We start from the raw sequence: 22290 nt of genomic DNA on the forward strand, positions 1-22290 counted from the left end.
GGGGAGGGGGAGGAGGAGAGAAGGAAAGAAGAAGGAAAGAAATCTGCCAAACCACCCAAAGGCAGTAAGATTATTCTCCTCAAAGTTTTTTAGTTTTAGTTGTTACATTTAGGTCTATAATCATTTTCTAGTTGATTTTTGTATGTGCTATATCATGGGGATTGAGGTTCACTTTCTTTTTGCATATAGTTAACCGGTTATTTCAACTTGGAGCCTTGAAATCATGTAGTGTGAGTCCTCCAATTTTGTTCTTTTCCAGTTTTGCTGTTGACTATTCATTTATTTCCATATTAATTTACAATTAACATCAGTTTTTACCAAAAAGTCTGCTTAGATTTTTATCTAAGCATCTATAGATCAATATAGGGAAACTTGACACCTTTACATGATTGAATCTTCCACTCTCTGAATATGGAATCTCTCTCCATTTATTCAGGTATTCTTTAATTTCTTTCAGGAATATTTTGTAGTTTCCAGTGTACACATCTTTCAATCTTGCACATCTTTTGTGAAATTCATCCCTAAGTATTTTCTATTTTTCATGCTGTTAATGATATTTATTTTAATTTTAATTTCTGATTGTTCATTGCTGGGATATAGAACAGCAATTGGTTTTTGTATATATATTTTATATCCTACAACTTTGCTAAAGCCACTTATTGGTTGTACGGACCAGTGAGGCTACAACTTTGAGGCCATCTTGGAAGCAGAGAGCAGCCCTCACCAGACAACTGACCCTGCCAGTGCTGTGATCTTGGACTTCCCAGCCTCCAGAACTGTAAGGCAGTATGTTTCTATTCTTTACAAATGACCCCATCTCAGATAATCTGTGTGGCAGCACAAATGGACTAAGACAATAGCCTTCATCATTCCTCCCTCTGCTACAGCCTGAGTGGCTTCATCTGGACACGGACTTCCCTGACCAGGGTGGGCAGGGACCAGTGGTCACAGATATAGGTGACAGAGAAGCCTAAGCATGTGAAGGCCATACTCCAGGGACTCTGAGTTAATCTCTACTTCACAGGTGTCATTCATTTTCTTGCTCTTGGTTTCCTAAGTACTCTTGAGTTTTCACTTTTTCTTTTGTTTCAAACAGGTTCTCTAGGATGAACTGTGTAAGGTGATAATCATACATGCCATGAGCAATGTGACAATACTTTACCTTTAAAAAGATGGGAGGCTGAGGCAGGAGAATGGCATGAACCCAGGAGGCGGAGCTTGCAGTAAGCGGAGATCGCGCCACTGCACTCCAACCTGGGCGACAGAGTGAGACTCTGTCTCAAAAAAAAAAAAAGATATGTCTCGGCCGAGCACAGTGGCTCATGCCTGTAATCTCAGCACTTTGGGAGGCCGAGGCAGGTGGATTACCTGAGGTCAGGAGTTCGAGACCAGCCTGGCCAATATGATGAAACCCCGTTTCTACTAAAAACACAAAAATTAGCTGGGCGTGGTGGCGGGCCCCTGTAATCCCAGCTGCTTGGGAGGTTAAGGCAGGAGAATCACTTGAATCCAGGAAAAGGAAGTTGCAGTGAGCCAAGATCACGCCATTGCACTACAGCCTGGGTGACAAGAGCAAAACTCCGTCTCAAGAAAAAAAAAATTTCTCTGGATCCCTTAATCTATTATCATATGTGAAATGCATATGTGTGTATACATATGTCCAGATATATCCCAGTTTATAGTCCCCAACATGAAAATATATTGCATTTTTAAAAATTATTTTTTAAATTTAAAAAATACATGAATAAGGTAAAATTCAAATAGCACAGAAAGTAAAACACTAGAAATAAAGACTTAAAATCTGTTTCTCTGTATCCCTCTACTCTGGCTCCTTGCCCCCAAAGAAACCACTTCTAAGAGTTCATTGTGGATACTTCCATATCCCTCTCTGATGCACACGTATACATGACAATGCACGTCCTTTTCAAACCTACACCAATGGAACCATTCTATATGTGTTATTTTTAGGCCTTGCTTTTCTCACTTTATACTATTAATATATATGATCTCTCCATATTAGCACATTCAAATCTACTTTATCCTACTGAACATCTATCTACCACAACATTGTATTGATACTGATGAAAAATGACTGTTTTCATTTTCATCAAGTTTAGAAAAATTTCAGTCATTGCTTCTTCAGTAATTTTCTGCCCCCATCCAACATTTTTCTAGGACTGCGGTTATCTGTATGTTAGACGACTTCGGTTATCTGTATGTTAGACCACTTGCTGTTGCCCCATGGGTCACTGAACCTTCGTTTGTTTGTTCCTCCATTCACTGATTTTTAGCCTTTTCCCCCACTGTGCTTCAGTCTGGGTCATGTCAACTGCTCTCTTTTTAAATTCACTGATCTTTCATCCTTTAGAGCCCATGAGTTATTATATTAAACCAATCCAAACAATTTTTTATTTCAGAACTTTCATGTCTAGGAATCTGATTTGTAAAAAATATATCTTCAATTTGTTTTCTCATCACATCCACATTGTGCCACAAATACCTGAGTCCATTTTCAATAGCTCTTTTTAAAATTCCTTGTTTGCCAATTGGACCATCTCTGCCACTTCTGGATTTTTTTTTTTAACCGATTTTCTCTTGTTTATGGATCACGTTTTTGAAGTGTCTAGTACTTTCGATTGGATGCTAGATAATGTGTGGTATGCTCTTGAGTGTCTGCATTTTGTGGCTTCCTAATTTATAGTGTTGAGTTTGTTTTGGGTGGCATTTAAACTTGCCGATCAATTTGATCCTTTCAAGGCTTGTTTTTAAAATGTGTTGGGACGGATTTACAATGGCCTTTATTCTAGGATTATTTTAGCCCTACTACTTAGGTGTGACCCGTCTGGAATCCTTACTGAATGCCTCAGGTGTTCAGTGAAGTCTTTTCACTCTGGCTGACTGGAATTCAAATATATCCTGGCACTGTTATCTCTGCGAATGATTTGGCTTTCAGACAACTGGTACTTCTCCCTACCCTTTTGAGTTTTGCCATGCACATGTACAACTAAGTTTTCAGAAGATTCTAGGGCACCCTGGATGGTGAATACTGAGTGTCAACTTGATTGGATTGAAGGATACAAAGTATTGATCCTGGGTGTATCTGTGAGGGTGTTGCCAAAGGAGATTAACATTTGAGTCAGTGGACTGGGAAAGGCAGTTCCATCATTAATCTGGGTGGGCACAATCTAACCAGCTGCCAGCATGGCTAGAATATAAACAGGCAGAAAAATGTGAAAAGAGAGACTGGCTCAGCCTCCCGGCCTATATCCTTCTCTCATGCTGGATCCGTCCTGCCCTAAAACATTAGACTCCAAGTTCTTCAGTTTTGGAACTTGGACTGGCTCTCCTTGCTCCTAAGCCTATTAGTTCTGTCCCTCTAGAGAACCTTAATATAAACCCGCTTTCAGATTTCAGGAGCTCTTTTTCTATTTCAATTTCTCCTCTCCAGTATTCTGATTCTCAAACTCCAGCCATCTCAGCCTCCCCAAACTCCAATCTCTAACTCCTCAACCCATTTGCTCTAAAAACTAATAAGTTATCTCTAATACTTTATTATTGCAGGATCATGTTTCCTATTATTCAAACTTGCTGTGGAAATTTTGGCTGATAAAGTAAGATTTACTAAAAAAGGTGGAGCTGGTCACAGTGACTCATACCTGTAATCCCAGAGCTTATAGAGGCCAAGCTTGAGGATCGCTTGAGGCCAGGAGTTTGAGACCAGCCTGGGTAATAAAATGAGACCCTATCTCTACGAAAAAATTCAAAACATTAGCTTGGGTAACAGAGCAAGACCCTGTCTCTTTAAAAAAGAAAAAAGTTAAACACAGAGCTACCATATGACGCTGAAATTCTACTCCTAAATATATATGAGAAATAAAACCATATGTTGATACAAAAACTTGTATCTGTGTGTTCATAACAGCATTTTTCTTAATAGTCAAAAGGTGGAAGAATTTCAAATGTCTGTCAACTGATGAATGATTATACACAATATGGTATATCTAAACAATGGAGTGTTATTTGGCAATACAAGATAATGAAGTACTAATATGTGCTACAATATGGATTGCCCTTAAATACTCTATGCTATGTCAAAGAAGCCAGTAACAAAAGACTACATAGTATGATTCCTTTCATAGGTAATGTCCAGACTTAGCAAACCTATGGAGACAGAAAGTAAATTACTGGCTGCTTAGGGCTGAAGGGAGAAGGGGATTAGGACTGGCTGCTAATGGGTTCAGTGTTTCTTTTGGGGGTAAAAGGAAGTCTTAGATTGTAGTGATGGTTGCACAACTCTGAATATAGTAAAAACCACTAAACGGTACACTTTAAATGGGTGAATTTTATGATTTATGAATTGTATCTGAAAGATATATCTCAATAGAATAGGTGCCTTTTGAGTACAACATAATCTGTATGGTTCTCTCTTTTTGTATACATCTGAAATTTCCAAATATAAGTTAAAAGAATATATACTTCATGGTATCCATTAGGAGTATCATGTGTGTCCTCTCCTTCAACCCAGTAAAGTGGTAAGTTGTAGTAACAGATTTCCTAGTGGTGAGCTGTCCTTGCATACCTGAAATAAACCTCCCTTTTGGTCATGATATTTTAATACACTGAAAATCAACTTGCTAATATTTTCTTTAGGATTACTGCATACATATTTTAAGTGGTATAGGTTTGTGGTTTGCTTCATCAATATGGCAATGCTGCTGGTTTTCAATTTTTGCTTTTCTAAAACCTGATTTTTTTTTTTTTTTTTAGGCAAATGACTACACAGGATAAATACTGTTTCTTTGCAGCTATGTGTGGCCATGGCGGTAAGCTCTTGATTATAAGATACAGGCTGACGCTTCACGTGGCAGCATCTGGAAACCTGCCTTCATAGAGAGCCAGCAGCTGGTCTTTGCACCCCACTTTCCCCCCGCTTCATCCCTTTCCCATCCTGCTGCCCAGAATGTAGATGAGATGGCTGGAGTTAGGTGCTACTATCCTAGACCATGAAGAAGAGGGCCACACCCTAGAAAAGGTGGCACAGTGAGCACAGTGAGCTGAAGTAGCCTGTGTCACTAAGGACCACGGCTCTAAGCTGCCATGCCAGCTCTGGACTGCCTACTTGTGGACTTGTATGTGAGTCTTCTTTACGCCACCCTTAGTTGGAATCTCAACTCACAGCTAAACATAAACCCAACTGATAGGTCAGGTTTTGACATAAGGGATATGCCAGCTTCATAAAATACACTGGAAGGCTTCTCATGTTTCTCTGTAGCCTGCAACAGTTTAAGAGCAGAGGAACTATCTGATCCTTAAAGGTGTGATAGAAACCTCCTGTAAAACCATCTGGGTCTGGCACCTTTTTAGTGCTATTTCTTCAACAATTTTTTCAGTTTCTTCCACAGGCTAACATTTTATCCAGGTGGTTTACCTTTTCCAGAGTCACTGTGCATTTTAATGAGGTTAGCAAACTTGTTAACAGGGAAGGTCCATGCTGTAGTTCTCTAATGTTCTTCAGGCTCTGCTTTTTTTATCTGAAATTGTTCCTGGGGTTATAGATTTGTTTTTCTCTCTTTTTATTTTGTTCTATTAAAGATCTGCCAACTGAAGTAGTCTTTTCAAAGTACCAACTCACGGACAATGAATTTTCCAGTGTTTTGCTTTCAGTTAATTGTTGCTTTGACCATTATCCGTTCCTCTTGAATTTGTTCTTCCAGACTTCTCATCTGAATGTCTAACTCATTAGTTTTCATTTTCTCTGGTGCAACACAGATTTAAGACTAGGAATTGTCCTCTGGTTGCAACGCTGGCCAAAGTGCAAAGCTTTTGTTATAAGCATACTCATTTCCACTAAAGTTTTGGTTTCCTCCTTGAAGTATGTTATAAAACTTACAAGTGGCTATACTAAGTTTCATTTTTCTTTTGGTATTAATTTCTAATCTTATTGTACTGTGGCATAATAGATTATGTGGCTTGGGCAACTGCTACTTCAAATTGTGTTGTGATTTTTTTGTTTGTTTTTTGAGACAGAGTCTCGGAGTTTCGCTCTGTCACCCAGGCTGGAGTGCAGTGGCACGATCTCGGCTCACTGCAAGCTCTGCCTCCTGGGTTCACACCATTCTCCTGCCTCAGCCTCCTGAGTAGCTGGGACTACAGGCGCCTGCCACCACGCCTGGCTAATTTTTTGTACTTTTAGTAGAGACGGGGTTTCACCGTATTAGCCAGGATGGTCTCCATCTCCTGACCTCGTGATCCACCCACCTTGGCCTCCCAAAGTGCTGGGATTACAGGCATGAGCCACCACGCCCGGCCAATTGCGATTTTCTTTGTTGCTATGCATGTAATTGATTTTTGCAGTTTCCATGGATTAAAAAAGATGTATTTGCTACCAGATATAAAGGAAAACGGTGGTAAAAGTACACTTACTTCTTAAGTTTATCTTTTTTATGTATGGGATTTTGTTTTTTTTGTTTTGAGACAGAGTCTCACTCTGTCATTCACGCTGGAGTGCTGTGGCATGATCTCAGCTCACTGCAACTCTGCCTCCTGGGTTCAAACAATTCTCATGCCTCAGCCTCCCAAGTACCTGGAATTACAAGTGTGTGCTACCATGGCCGGCTAATTTTTGTATGTTTTTTTAAGTAGAGATGGGCTTTTGCCATGTTGGCCAGGCTGGTCTCAAACTCTTGGACTCAACTGATCCACCTGCCTCAGCCTCCCAAAGTGCTGAGATTACAGGTGTGAGCCACTGTGCCCAGCCATGTAGGGGATTTTGAATTTGACTTTGACTTGTGTTCTCTTAATACATTTTGGTGTCGAAAATTGTTTTAAAACAAACATGAATATTTAAGATTTTAGTTTTTTGCTCCTTTCTCTCACCTTTCTGCAGCTAAGCCTGGGTGCGTCCTTTTTTGGTGTATCATGTGGCAGTACATCTGGGCTCTTGGCCCAGCCTCCCCAGGTGGCCCCATCAGAGGCTATACATCTGTAGACAGAAAAGCTGGTCCTCTTCCTTTCACTTAAGACCCAGAGGTTGTGGTCTAGTTCTTGAAGGTCTAGTCCTTGACCCAGGTGGGAGACAGTGACCCTTGAGAAAGGAAGTGACCACACCCTACTTTATGGGGCCTTTGCTGACCAAACCCTACCTCTCAGTAATGCTTTTCTTTTGAGTTGCTTTCTCCTTAAGTCTTCATGCTCAGCCTCCTACCACAGCTGGACATTTGTAAAGGGAACCAAAAACATCTTTTGGGGAAATGACCGTTGATGCAGATGACAGTAAACCATAATCTTTTGGTATTATCCTGACCCTTGGTCCTGATCAAGCACTCCCCAGAATCAGACAAGATCTAAGACATAGGTACAGATTCTGTCTTCGTGCTTTTCTAAGTACTTAACACCTCCACAGCATATGTCTTTTGTATGTTATACACAAGACTGTAAGGAGACTGGCTGGGGTTGGACGTGAAAAGCCCTACAAAGTCAAGCCTGGCAACCTGGATGGGGGTCTATCCAAGGAATTCCCATCTTACCAGTGACATTCACAGTAAAGCACAGGGGATCCTTGCTGAGTTTTAATTCCTCGGTCTGCCTTTCCGCATCTTTTGAGTGATATACTCTAATAATTTGACTGCATTCTGTGTGAGGATAGCTGGATCCACTTTGATTCTACAAATTAGGTGCCCTTCTGTTTCTGAGTAATGTCACATTCTCTGACCACTGTAGCCACTTCAGATAGTCTCAAATATAACTTTCTGTGGCCACGGTGGAGAAGATACTGACCCAGGACGCTTATTCTCACCTTCACCTCTTCGACTCACATATGATTTTTTTTCCTCCCTACCAAAGTGGTTAGTTTTGACAGCCTTTAGGTTGCAGAATTGTTTATATTCGAAAGAAGATCTTACCTTCACAGAGCATTTTTTCCGGGCAACTGTTCTGCTTTGTAAGTTTTTAATATCTACTCTTATTTGGAGTCCCAAAATGAGTTAGCTTGGGTAGATCTCACAATGAAAACCGATTTCTTTGCATAAAACTTTATTCTACCTTTTTGAAAACCTGCTGGAAATGATGAATGGTGGCTTCAATAGCAATGGTTCACGAAGAACTGATCGCGTCCCCATCAATGAGGTCTTACCCATGGCAGAGCAATGGCGATCTACCGTAATTCTTGTTGGTTGTAGTAAGTTGGGGGAATATCAGGCCAAGAATCAACAGAGCTATGTGGCTTAGGCAGGTCAGTTTCTCTGTGCCTCAGCCCGCTCAGCTGTGAGATGGGAATAATAAACACCCCTCAGAAGGTACTGTGAGGTCACTCACTAAAGGACATTTCAGTGCTTTGAACGGGTCTGGAACATACCCCGGTATTTTTACTCTACATAGAAGAAATCAGTCCTAGAATATAATTAGATCAGACTTTCTGGTCCTTTAATCATTCACCTCCTTCCTAAACTGGATCCAGCTGCAGATGACTGCGTTAGTCTCAGGACTTCATTTTCGTTTGACTCAGCTGATCAAAACTGAGACCATTCTGAGGCAGGAGAATAGGGTCTGGAGGCAGTAAACCCAAGGCCGATTCACGCCAACTTCCTAGAACTAAATCAAAAGGAAAACCCCAACTTTCTACATCCAAGTAACAAAAGGACCAGAGGCTACTCCCTTTGCAACCCCCCTTTTTCCACGTGGCAGATAAGAAACTCTCAGTACCTCTGATTGGTCCCCTCCCACAGCCAATGAAGCTGTTCACAGGTTAAGACTTTATTTACATAGGAGTATAACTTTGTAACTTCAACCTCTGATTGGTTGCTTTCTGCAACTAATCAGATGCATAGGGTATAGCTTTATAACTTCGCTTCAGCCTCTGGTTGGTCCTCTCCTGCAACCAATCAGACTGATTATGGTCCACTACTTCATATACATAGGGTGTGCACCAAGTAACCAATGGGAAACCTCTACAGCGTATTTAAATCCCAGAAAACTCTGTAACCCGGCCCTTGAGCCTCATGGGCTGCTCCCACCCTGTGGGATGTACTTTCATTTTCAGTAAGTCTCTGCTTTTGTTGCTTCCTTCTTTCCTTGCTTTGTGTGTTTTGTCCAATTCTTTGTTCAAGAACGCCAGGGTGACAGTAACAATTCAAACCATGAAAAAGGTAACAGAGCCCTTGGGACGTCTCAACATGAGGTGACACAGCCAACCTGTGATGCATACACGGGAGCAAATGCATAGAAAAGCTTGTCAATGACACAGCAAAGTAAAACCCAAATGAAGCAAGGTGAAAGAATGGGCTGCACAGCAGGTAAAACTGCACCAAGTTACAGACTGCTCTCCTGGGATGGAACGGTGGGGAGGAGAGCAGAGGGATGGACAAGCGCCTGGCAAGATGGATTTCTTTCCCCAGGCTGCTAATGCTACTAACACTTCCCTCCTCACAAGGTCGCTATAACAAGGTAACATACAGCACTCAGAAGACGGCCTGACCCTGAGTAACACTAATGTTCACATGACTGGACTCTCAGACCAAAATCAATAGCTGGTATCTACTGAAACTTCAGCAAGGCGAAACCAGGGGAATGGCGCTCCTTTGAGTAGAGCAACGCGCATGACATCACATCCTCCGTAGGGGTAGGCTCGGGCCTCACTGGAGCAGCACTTCCCGGAAGAGCCTAGGATATTCGGGGACCGCCACCCGACAGCAGTCCAGGCCCCCTGGCGCCCAGCCTGCCGCCCTGTTGCAGCTCTCATGCCAAGACGTGCGCCTAACGGCAGGGATTCCGGCGGTCATGATTTATTCTTGGCGCTAAGCTGCCGCCTCTCTTTTCTATCACCACCGAGTAACGCAGACCCCACCGTTTCCTTCCATTCTCAGTCAAACGCTCCAGCAGCTACAGGGGCGCTAGGTTGTGCGGGGGCTGCACCACCCGGCCCCAGGCTTTTGAAGCCACGCCCGGGCGCGGAGGATGGGCAGGATTTGCCATGTGAACTCTCGCGCACGCAGGCTCCGCGCGAGTCCCGGGCGCCCAAGCGGGAATTCCCTTCCCCGTCACCAGCTCCAGGGTGGGGTCCCCCGGCTGGGGAGCCCAGACCCCGGCAGTCCAGCAGCCTATAAGACGATCCATGTCCGCCCTGTAACTCACCGCGCTGGGGATCCGCCTCCTCCCGCCAGTGCAAGGGCGTCGTCCTCCCGCGTATGCTGCGCAGGCGCGCCCCGCCTTCCCGGTCACGTGCTACAGTGCTCGGGAACGTGATCACGCCTACAGCCGAAGAGGCTGGGAAAATGCTGCCCTGTCCCTGAACAGGAAGCGGAAGCAGGAAGGAACTGAGAACACTGGCATCTGCTGCCACCCTGAATCCGCGTTAGCATGTGGAGGCAACCTCAGCCCCCAGTTTTTTAAAAAGGTAATTCGGATTCAGACCCAGGAATTATGGTGAGGATAGAAATGGACTGGAAGGTTCCTTCCCCTTGCCCACCAAGACTCCAGAGCAGGTGGGTTCCTGATGTCTCCTCTGCATGGAGCCCTGGGCTTTCCGGACCTCCTTACTTTTCCTCTGAACTCACAGCACAGCTGAGCCAAAATGTATTCCTGCCAAAACGGGCATTTCCCAAAAGAAAATACTGTTTTAGATTCATTGTTCACAGCCTCTTTCCTTCGTCTCCCCTTCCTTTCCTCATCTCTTGCTCTAATTGGAGAATTTGACAACTCTGAACCTCTGACCTTGAACCACCCCAACTCCAGCAAGCCCAGGCAAGAGTGGGCCAGTTGCAGCCCAAGGTAGCCAAACATGTGACTTTTGCTTAGTAACAGACCATGGAGAGGTCAGACCAAGAAGTGGAAGGAAGTGACTGGCCTGAGGCCTTTGTTTGGGCCACTTAGGGTTGAATGAAATGATAAAGGTATAGCCACATTGGCTGGAAGCACTTCAGGTAATAATTACTCTCTAAGGAAAGCAGTCATCATATTTATATCCATAAAATCAGTTTATTAAAAAGTTACATAGCAATATACATCCCAAACCTTTTCTCAGAATTGTCATTAGCTTTTTAAATTGATTAAATATTTTCATCTCATTAAAATGGTTTCTTCCTTTAAAATTTCCCAGAAAGTGTGGCCTCTGTTTTCTGCTACTCAGTTTAAACACATCATCAGGAATAGATAATTAATAATGTCATGTGAGCATAAAAGGAGATTTATAAACTAGAAATGTATTTTCTGGGAACCAAGTTTCAAGTGACTCAGATGAAGCCCTTGGATAAAGCAGTGCCTAAATCAGGCTTGTTTACCCTTGGCATCATGTGACCAAACACTGTTTCAGGATAGTGGAAGTACAGCTTGGGAGGCCTTTGGCCTGAGCCTGTTTTGCCCAAGCCCATCCAGAATGAGAAGTACAAAGGAAGGCTAGTGTGTATGCAAAGCAGCATGGCTTATTTTGAGGTCCTATAGTTGTGGGCCAACAGAACAGTGGCAGGATCTGAAGGAAGAAATGTATTGCAGCAGACCATCTCCTTCAAACCACAAAGGGAGACTGAGGAAATGCTGGCTTCAGGCCAAAAAACCCTGGCTCAAAACACAGCTTCCTCCAGTGGCTCAGGGGCAGACCAAGTTCATCAAGTCAAGGACCTTTTCCTGCTACCACCTTGGGGAGAGGGGCCTTCACCAGCCCGCCCTGCACATGGGTCTCTGCCGTTCAGAACCTACCCAGTAACAACAGCAGCAAACATCCATGTTTTCCCGTTATGTAACTTAGGAAACTGTTGGGCACAGTGGCTCACACCTGTAATCTCAGCACTTTGGGAGGCCAAGACAGGAGGAACACTTGAGTCTAGGAGTTCAAGACCAGCCTGGGCAACGTAGGGAGACCCGTCTACAAAAAAATTTAAAAATTAGCTGAGTGTGGTGGCACTCACCTGTAGTCTCAGCTACTCAGGAGGCTGAGGGGAGGGATTGCTTGAGCCAGGGAGGTTGAGGCTGCAGTGAGCTGTGATCCCGCCAGTGCGCTCAGCCTGGGCGACAGTTTGGAAGACTCTGTCTCTCTCCCTATATATGTATATGTTCAGGGAAATGGCAGCATGAGATTTTATGGCAGTTCTTGAGATTTCAGAAACACTTCAGCACCAGCCAAATCCCCCCATGAGAGCAAGGAACACTTTTCCAGTTGCCTAAACATTTTAAAGTTACAATGACAAATGTGAAAAGAACTACAGAGGCTGGGTGTGTTGGCTCACGCCTGTAATCCCAGCACTTTGGGAGGCCAAGGCGGGTGGATCACGAGGTCAGGAGTTCAAGACGAGCCTGGTCAAGATGGTGAAATCCTGTCTCTACTAAAAATACAAAAATTAGCCGGGCATGGTGGCAGTCACCTGTAATCCCAGCTACGCAGGAGGCTGAGGCAGGAGAGTTGCTTGAACCTGGGAGGCAGAGGTTGCAGTGAGTCCAGATCACGCCACTGCACTCCAGCCTGGGTGAAAGAGTGAGACTCCGTCTCAAAAAACAAAACAAAACAAAACAAAACCAAAAAAACCTACAGAATAGAGCAGGGATGGAAAGAAGTCATGCATTTCCAGTGGCTAGCACTTTGCGCTCTGCCTTAGCGAGTATGTGCAGACTCCCTGGCCATCGAGTGCGCCTGCAGCCATCCTGGATGTCAACTGGCCACAGACCCTTTGCTATGGGGAGTCCCCGGCTCCATCCATTAGCAAGTTGGAGAGAGGTTTCATTTTGTCCCCATGATCCCACTCTCCGGCAAAGCTTAAACTGCTGTCACAATTCTTTGTACCTAAAAAGGCACACAGAAGGCAAGAGCCACAGTCAGTGTTTTCTGTGAAATGGTCTTACAAATAGCATTAAGAAATCTTGAATTTCAAAGAAAAGGTCTGATTAGAGGTGCCTGTTGGAAGCAGAAGCCTCAATAAATGAGGAAGGAAAGTTAATTTGAGGGTCTGTTTCATTTCTGATACAGAATAATCACAAAAACAAGTATATGCCGCTGGCTGTAGCTCCCCTTAGGATTTGGATAACCAGCTGGATTTCCAGATGGCCACTCCCGTTTTCTGTGCTTCCCTCCTCCGGGCTATATCCTGCAGAGCTTCAGCGGGAAGTTCTCCGTGATGAGGTGGTCCGGGTGAAGCAGCACCACGATGTTAACCTCAAATTCTGAGATGAGAAAAGAGAGTGGGTTTATGCTCACGGTCACTGAGCAGCAGAACCACACGCCACCACCACTGCAGGTGCAGGAAGCTCTGACGGCGAAGGAACACCCGCTGCGGGTGGGTTTCACTGCTGTCCCCTCAGCACCACCCCGACCTTTCAGCCAAACCAGTGGAGATGACTATGCTGATGTCTGACTACCTCTGTCATCTTTCTCTAAGTGAATTTTTGTCCTCTCATCTTGGAACATGAGTGATCAGGCTTCACCAGCTACACTTTCCCTGTCCCTTTGCTTTCCTAAAAAGGATATTCTAGAACCCTTTCAATTCATTTGTATTCCTTTGCCTTATTTTTACATTTCCCACGGTTCTTAATGAAAAAGCAGACCGTGAACCGGCCCGTAGCTGTCTGGGCCCATGTCCCCAATCCCCAGGTGAGAAACAGTCTTCAGATTGGATCCTATTCACCCATCACCTTTCAGCAAACAGGCTTCCTTCTCCACCGACCCTTCAGCTGCTATGGGTGAGTGTTGTTGATCATAACAAAAGGGGTGTGTGTGAAGAGGAAGCACGTGAAGACAAATAAGCGCCATGTCCTTCCCCAGTGTGACGAGGGGTGGCAAGGGCACCATGTGGGCAGAGGGCACCCTGTGCCGAGCCCCACACTGTGGCAGCTCAGCTGCAGAAGGGGCCTTGGAGTCAGTGCCCACCTGTGGCTGGGGTCTGCAGGACAACATCCTCGTGTGGGCGTGTCCACCTCTGCCCAAACATCAGCCACGAGAAGAGTTGGCCACCAGCAGTGCCCAGCCTGTCCCTCCTCACTTTATTGTCACTACATTAGAGCCCTCTGGGCCCTTCTTCCCACCACTCCCTTCAATGGGTTCCCCATCTTTCTTGGTGTGCCCCCCGGGAGGGTGGAGGGTGTGGCTGGAGTGGACAGAGAGGGATGCGCAGTAGGCATGAAAGGGAGCTGGCAGGGGCTTTCCTTTTCAGCAGGAAAACAGCTGCATCGGAGCCGCCATGCTTCCCAAGCCGAGTGAGTTCCAGTCTCGGGCCTGACCATGCATTTGAGGTCACTTGCACAGAGTTGGAGGGGACACGCAGAGGTGCTGCTCTTGATGCGGACGCAGTGCTCATTCCTGACCTCCAACCTAGAGGTCCCCGAGCCTTTCTGAATCACTGTCCCTTCCTACTGGGTCTCTCTGTTCCACTTCTTCACAGTGTCGGGTGATCTCCCAATTAACATGATTCTCATTAAGATGGATGTACCATTAAAATATTTACAGGAAGAGTTAAAAACATGGAAATGTTCTTGATATAATGTTAAGGGGAAAAGGCAGAATATAAAAAGGTGTCTGTGAGCTGATACAGATCCCATGGTTACAATACGAACACACAGGTTCACGGAAACTCACTAGAGGCACCCTGGGCTGCAGGGCTCCAGGCCTTCCTGCTGCTGAGTGCTCGCTCTGGGGTTCTCACAGGCCCTGGACCTTCATTCGGAGCCACCCTCAGCAGCCACACCACGTGGTGCCCACTCGTGTGAGTTTTCTTCATGGAGCTCAGCGTCACCTGCCCTTGTCTACACTGATGTGGGTCTGTGTTTCCCCATGTGACGGTGGAAGTTCCACAAGCACCAGGACCGCCTGTGGGTGTGTCCCCTGTCCGACACAGCAGCTCCTTACCGAGGTTTTGTTGAGCGGCCGAAGGGCAGCAGGCTTTGAGCTGTGTGGTCTGCAGTAGGCCCTGGCCCTGAGGGACCGAAGGGCAGCAGGCTCTGAGCTCTGTGACCCACGGCAGGGCCTGACACTGAGGGACTGAAGGGCAGCAGGCTCTCGGCTATGTGCCCACAGCAGGCCCTGGCACTGAGCGGCCCTTCCCATGAGGGCTGGAGGCGAGTGCCACTTACCCACTTTGAAGTTGGTGGTCTCCAGCGTCGGGCAGGTGAACAGCCTGGGGAAGACCATGTAGATGGGGACAGAGAGGCCCCTGCACACGTCCCCGTCAGCGATCTGAATGTTCTGAATCTCCGTGGCGTCGCGGGCATAGCCTTCTGCACACCCTGGGGAAGGGAGGCCACATCACGCCATCAGGGCCAGCAGAGGCTGCGGGTCCATACCTGCACTGGCACCACCCCCTAGTCTGCTCCAAGAATCCTCCAGGGTCCCCTCACTTTCCTCAGACACTCGGTTACTACCATGAACAGCCATGCTCTTACTTTTGCTTCCCCAACATCCCGTTTCTAGAGTCAGGGTTGTGATCTGCTCTGTTGCCCAGGCTGGAGTGCAATGGTGCGATCTCAGCTCACTGCAGCCTCAGATGGTCTTCCCACCTCAGCCTCCTGACTAGCTGGGATTACAGGGGTGCACCACTGTGCCCAGCCCCCAGCATCCTCTTAACCACGGAACTCGAGGGTGGCAGTCAAGGGGAACAGGCAAGCGCAGGGCCTGGTGGCGCGGCCCTCACCGCATGTCTCCACGCGCACCAGCTGCAGCTCCACGCTTCTGATGGCGGCTTCCGAGCTCTCCACCACCAGCTCTCCTGTCAGCGGCTGTGTGATGACACAGTTTGTTGAGTTGAGATGTCCTCGAAGGAGAAATTTGGGAAGCAAAGCTCTCTGAAACAAAATGAAAACAAATACCTCAGAATGCAGGAAGCGGGGGAAACTGCTCCATACTTTGGTGTAAATAAAACCTGGAAGCGAAGCTGGGTAGTGGTTATACAGTCCACCAGGACCGTCTCACAAAACGGGAAGAAAGGAGCAAAGTACTGAAGTCTTGGACATTACCAGGCTGGATTATTCAACAACTCTCTACATACATATGGCACCTGACTGACACTCCCTGTACAGAGAATGACTCAGAACCATCCTAATTGCCTAGACTCAGAGCTAGAAAGCTCCTTCTTACCAAGAAATAAGATATGAAAAAGTCTGAAGGAGTCGCCATGGTGTTCAAGACAACCTGACACACACACGGTTAAAAAAAAAAGTCCCGGCCAGGCACAGTGGCTCAAGCCTGTAATCCCAGTGCTTTGGGAGGCAAAGGCAGGAGGATCACTTAAAGCCAGGAGTTCAAGAACAGCCTGTGTAACACAACAAGACCCCATCTCTAAAAAATGTTTTAAAAATTAGCTGGGAAGGCTGGTGCACACCTGTAGTCTCAGTTACGTGGGAGACTGGCATACTACTGTCCAACAGAAACATAATGCAAGCTGCAAGTGGAAGCCACATGTATAATTTAGAATTTTCTAGTAGCCACATTAAAAAGGTAAAATTAACCAATATATCAAAAGTGTTATCACTTCCACATATAATCAATATCAAAAATATGAATGATGTTTTACATTCTTCTTTTCATCCTGAGTCTTTGAAATCTGGTATTTACACGTCCATCTCATCTACGTGGTCTAGCCATGTCTACAGGGTCAATGATGATGTGTGGCTGGTGGCCACCTGACCAGGCAGTGCAGCTCTGGACCTGAAAAGCCTGGGGCTCTGGACCTGGCAGTCCCCAAAGGTACAGACCTCTGAAAAAATGTCTGCATTCAAGATGGAGCTTTTATTTGTTTATTTATTTTTATTATAAACATCTTTAGAGACAGGGTCTTGCTCTGTTGCCCAGGCTGTAGTACATGGCTCACTGCAGCCTCACCTCCTGGGCTCAGGCAATCCTCTTGTCTAAGCCTCCCCAGTAGCTGGGACTATGATCACATGCCACCACACCCAGCTAATTTTTACATTTTTCTTCTGTAAAGACAGGTTCTCACTATGTTGCCCACGCTGGTCTTGAACTCCTGACTGTAAGTGAGGCTCCTGCTTTGGCCTCCCAGAGTGCTGGGATTACAGACATGAGCTACTGGGCCTGGCAAGACAGAATTTTAAAAATAACTAAGAGAAGCTATTTGTGTAGAAAAACAAAAAGCAGTAGCAGTTCACATTAAAATGCTTTTAGGCGACTGATGAAAAGGACGGCTTTCAACATCCAGCTCAAGATACTGACTAAACAATCATTGTCCCTTTCCACCCACTGACATGATATGAACATAGACAAATAAACCTATACTACTTTGCGTCTGAGCTCCAGCCTTCCTGTAGTTCCTGTAAAGCTATCTTATATCCTTCCAATAAATCTCTTTTCTACTTAAAAAGCAAAACAAAAAGCCACTAGTGGCATTTTGTGAATAAGCAATTTTTTTTTATTTGCTTTATGTGTTACTTTCTTATTTTCCAACAATAAACATGAATGGTTCTGTCAAAAGAAAAGTTCTTTACGTTTATAAATAAACCTATACCTAGAAAAGCCACAAGGAACGCCCTGTGGGGACCACCCAGTGAAGCGCTTCTGTGAGACAGAAAGTGGACAGACAGTCTGGCTCCCAGGGGTTCAGGGCACCCGTCTTCCAGGTGGCAGGGGCCCGGTGAGAGCAGGTACACTCAGGGGGCGTGTGGTCAGCCTGCCATCAGGCGGGGCCTGCGAAGGGCAGTCGGCAGGTATCACAGGTGAGCTCAGCAGACGGGGGAGCTGCCACAGGCTGGCACCGCAGCTTCCCACAAAGGGGATCTCCCACGCGGAAAAGCAGACTCGGGGCAAGGTAGGGCAAGTGTCCCGGGTCATTCACGACCGCAATGCAGACAGCGAGCCTCTGGACTCAGGAGACGAGCTGCCCACAAACACCCCCGCCACGTGCCACACCCAGGGCAGAGCACCTCTGACGAGTGTGTGCTGAGGACCAGGAGAACAGGTTGTCACTGGGGCTAAGGATACAGCCTCTTCAGTAACACCACACACACTAGATCCTCTTTCATAAATGTAAACTGACAACCAAGGATCAATACACATTTAAGGAAAACAAAAGCAAGAAAAAGACACACGCACTCGACAAGCAGAACCAACCCCTGAGAAACAGAATCAATACAGGAAACGGAGATGAAAGGCCCCTGCATCCGTAACGGCAGCAGCAGCTATCCTGAAGAAGAAACGGTGTCCAGAAATGAATCACATTACTGCTGAGGTCAGCGCTTCCACAGACAGGCTACAGAGGGGTGGGAGGCGGGAGTCTGAGTGGCCCACTGGGGTCGCATGCCCTCAGAACCCGGAGAAGCGAGACGTGCAGAACAGAGAGTGCCTTTCCTCCCTCACCTGTCTGAAAGGCTCCCCACGACACACGTCCAGCCTCTGAGGGACAAGGCCGATGACCTCCCAGGGCCCAGGCCTCCCAGCTTATAGTTAACTTGATCCTAGTCACTGTGGTCCAGACAGCAGAATAAAGAATTACAGGAAGGCTGAAAAGTTCCATCCAGGAAGACCTACAGGACTCCACTGTCTAGGGGAAATGCATGGCAGTGGATGAGAGGGCAAGATCAGGGAGGCCAGGGCCAGGCAGAGTTTTGAACGGGCCCAAGTTCACCGCGCAGCTCGAGTGACCAGCTGAGACTCCACTAGGGGCTGCCACTGAGAGCCAGACAGCCCTGTCCTGACGCAGGACGTGGGAGGACTGGGCCAGCACTGCCCAGGCGTCTGTGTCCTCACTGTACCTGCCCCGGCCGTGAGGCGTCCACCACGGAGGCACTGCGGAATCTTTAAAAAGCAGGTGCTGCCCGGCCTCTGTCAGGTGGGAGTGCTAGGGGAAGAAACTGCAAACTAAACCTCTGTGGAGGATGACAAGAGGCCAGGGGGCCGGCGCAGGCTCTGGCTAACCATGAGCAATAAAGGGGCATGGCTGTGTCACGGGCAGCGGGGGATCTTGGGGCCTGTGATGCAGTACAACTGAGGGAAAACGGTGATATGAATTGACATATACCCCTCCCTGAGAAACTCTTCAAAAAGCAGTCTTCTTTTAAGCTGCTTTTCTGAGCTTAAAAAGGATATCAAATTGAAAATACTGAGTAATTTGGGTACAAATAATCAGGAATCTCTGCTGGCTGTGACGTGATTTCCAAATAAAGACCACCCCGGCAACAGCCAGTCCGTGGGGTCTGGCTGCTGGGAAGATACCCACAGCATTCGTCTGCGCAGGCTGTCTTACCTCTTTGACGTTCTGTAAGGTTTCAGGTGTAATTGTGAAGTCCACGGGACTGGGAGTAAATTTCCCCTTCTGAGGCTAAAATGAGAGGTGAAACCGAAATCAGTAGGTGAAGGCCAAGAGTTCTGCAGGCCAAACAGCTTGTCCCTTTCCAAAATGAACCAACGGCAGCCTGGCGATGCAGGAAGCACGGGGGACTAAGAGGAGCATGCCTGGGTCCCGAACACAGTTCTGTCAAATTTCCCCATCTCGCTGAAACTCAGTTTCCCCATCTGTAAAATGAGGGGAGGGATGTCTTAATCTCCAACGTGCCTTTCAGATTTGGAATTTTAAAATCAGATCTAAGGAACAGAGCAGTGTTATTGGCAAGTACTTATTTGAAACCTCTCAGCACAGTGGCCCTCCAAAGGGCTCTTCACACCTCCCAGATGGTCCCACTTCACAGACGAGGAAAGTGGGGCAGAGGGCTCAGTGACCTGCTCAGCTCAGTGGTAGAGCTGGGAGGCTGAGCATCGGGTTGCTATTAGCCTCTGAGCTATAGAGCTGTCTACCTGAAGAATCATACCTATAAAATAATTATAAATGTTACCAAAACAGCAGTTAACAGTGATCACCTCCACGTTACATAATTTCAGAATCTATCGATACAGCCGAGCTTCATGAGAGCCTGCCTGGCATCTTTTATCCAGGGGCTGGGATGTAAAGGGCCACTCTACCACCCAGAGAGCCGGGGAGGAAGGGTCCTGCCCGATGTGCTGATGTGGAGTCCCTCTGGCCCGCGGCCTCAGCTGGGGGACTCCGGGCCAAGGACAATGATGCACGTGTGATGCTCATGCCACTGACTGCCTCTGACCCAGGAGTCTCTTGTCTTCTGCCAGCACCCATGAAACAGTAAGAGGCTAAATTATTAGCTTGTAAATAGGGTAAAATCTTAGACCCCCCCAGGAGATTCCTATCATCAAGCACCAGAGTCCCCGAGTGAAGCTTACAGCGGAATGAACGATAAATTCACAGGTCTTTGTCAAGTCCTTGGCCAACAGAGACCGCCTCATGTCGCAGCGCAGTGTGTACTAAAGGGAGAGTTGGAGGAAAAAGGTCATTTTAGTGGGATCTGCTTTCATCTCGGAATTATATTCAAAGAGACAAGTCAGTCAACATATTTTAGAGAAATGTTGTACAAACAGTGTCTTATAGAAAATTAACATACATAATACATAATAGGATAATGTTCAAAATAAAGGCATTTCTATTTTTAAAACGAACCACTTTAAGGTTATTGTTCAATCTGTTTGCACAGCCGTCCTGCAGTTGGACCCACTGGCAAACAGGTGCACGGTCCCACCCGTAGCAGGAGCAGGCTGGCGGGACAGAAAGGGCAGGGTGCTGAGGAGCAGAGGCTGGACCAGATCCCATTGTCTACCTTATTGTGCAAGCCCAGACAGATACACAACTAGTCTGAGCTTCGGCTTCCCTTCTGTAGAATGGGCTCTCAATACCCACCTGCAGCGAGACTCCAGTGAGATCATGTGTGACAAGCACTTAGCACAGGGCTGGCAGACAGCAACGCCTGGAATGTAGCAGCTACTTTGTCAGTGGGATTAGAAAATCCATGCAGTAAGGACTGCAACCCTGGGATAGTACCCAGCATGTCACAACCCTTCCTTGCTGGGCACCCACTCTGAGTGCAGAGCACTGCCCTGGGCACCAGAGCCAAGCTCAAGGTCACACCTGGTCCTCAGGGAGCTTCTAGTTTACTGAATATGCAGTAACCCACTCATCCATCAACCAACTTCCACAGGGTCAACGCATGGCTAATCTTATTTACTGAAACATCTCTGAGTTCTCTCTCCACCTGCCAACACTCAGATGTAGCCTGCACCTCAAAGAAAAAGTGGGTTGGAGAAAAATGTAGCATCGCGCTTGCACCCTTGCTTTTTTAATGTGGCAGAGCCACGTTCCATTTCTCTGCTGTCCCTAGGTTCGTTTTCTGAGCTGGTTGCTACCAAGGTGCCTACTGCAAGGTGGGCTCTATTCCCCCAAGGGGAGCCCCACTGCAGAGCTGGATTGAGCAGGCTTTGAATGGGGACTGTTGCTTCCAATCCCTGTCCGTGAGCTGAGAAAATGTTTAAAAATGTGATTCTACAGCAAGATCACTGTTGTAATGCCAGTCTTAAAAAAAAATCACATAATCCACGTTTAATAAAGTTAGCTGTGGTTTTAATCATCCAGGAAAAACTTTAGAATTATGCCAAAAATAATTTTCATAACTGGGACTCTATGCATAACTGAATCTTCCAAGAAGCTATATTTGTATGAAAAACCTGTCCACATGAAATAAGAAGTTACCATATATTTAAGGTACTACTGGGAGAGTAAAACATTGTTTAAAAGAATCATCCCTTGTCTGCAAGGATCTTTATATAGAATATATATACAACATATATATTATCTTTTTAAGATGGAGTCTCACTCTGTCGCCCAGGCTTAAGTGTGGTGGAGTGATCTCGTTTCACTGCAACCTCCACCTCCCGAGTTCAAGCAATTCTCCTGTCTCAGTGTCCTGAGTAGCTGAGATTACAGGCACCCATCACCATGCCCAGCTAATTTTTGTATTTTAGTAGAGACGGGGTTTCACCATGTTGGTCAGGCTGGTCTTGAACTCCTGACCTCAGGTGATCCACATGCCTTGGCCTCCCAAAGTGCTGGGATTACAGGTGTGAGCCACCGCGCCTGGCCTAATTTTTGTATTTTTAGTAGAGACGGGGTTTCACCATGTTGGCCAGGCTGGTCTTGAACTCCTGACCTGAGGTGATCTGCCCACCTTGGCCTCCCAAACTGCTGGGATTACAAGCGTGAGCCACTGTGCCCAGCCCTGTCCACAGTTTTAAAGTAGACCCCTATAAAAGGAATTTTTAACTTTGACTAGGATCTCTAGTGCTGAATATACAATTTCAGCAGACATATTTTATGTTATAGTATAAACTCTTGCTAGCACAGTTACAAGAGTAGAACAAGCCTAATAAAACTTGCCTACAATTTAAATTATTGTAAAAAAAAGTAGTAGTTGCACAAAGGACAACTCCGGAAGACTGATGATTGTATGAAGTATCCAATAACAAAGACAAAAATG

General features: G+C 46.3%; 2 protein-coding genes across 4 annotated transcripts in view; one reads left to right on the top strand and one right to left on the bottom strand.

Moving 5' to 3' along the window:
- The first annotated feature begins 9182 nt into the window (after positions 1-9182).
- Positions 9183-15038, top strand: LOC108543822 (Down syndrome critical region protein 9-like). Its single transcript, XM_017894619.1, is given in 4 exon segments — positions 9183-10123; positions 10126-10214; positions 10217-10478; positions 13523-15038. Coding segments are annotated over 3 exon segments (468 nt in total). The 5' UTR covers positions 9183-9951; the 3' UTR covers positions 10424-10478; positions 13523-15038.
- Positions 10950-22290, bottom strand: part of VPS26C (VPS26 endosomal protein sorting factor C) — a 44894-nt gene continuing 33553 nt past the window's right edge. For all 3 annotated transcript variants that reach the window (XM_017894615.1, XM_017894616.1, XM_017894618.1), the window contains exons 4-8: positions 20150-20230; positions 19164-19238; positions 15603-15753; positions 15046-15198; positions 10950-13143 (exon numbers count right to left, since the gene is read on the bottom strand). In XM_017894615.1, coding sequence (XP_017750104.1) covers positions 13061-13143; positions 15046-15198; positions 15603-15753; positions 19164-19238; positions 20150-20230 — 543 coding nt within the window. In that variant the 3' untranslated portion in view covers positions 10950-13060. The remainder of the gene's footprint in view (positions 13144-15045; positions 15199-15602; positions 15754-19163; positions 19239-20149; positions 20231-22290) is intronic.

Source organism: Rhinopithecus bieti, unplaced genomic scaffold (genome assembly GCF_001698545.2).
Source record: "Rhinopithecus bieti isolate Rb0 unplaced genomic scaffold, ASM169854v2 scaffold_25394, whole genome shotgun sequence".
NCBI classification, from domain to species: domain Eukaryota; kingdom Metazoa; phylum Chordata; class Mammalia; order Primates; family Cercopithecidae; genus Rhinopithecus; species Rhinopithecus bieti.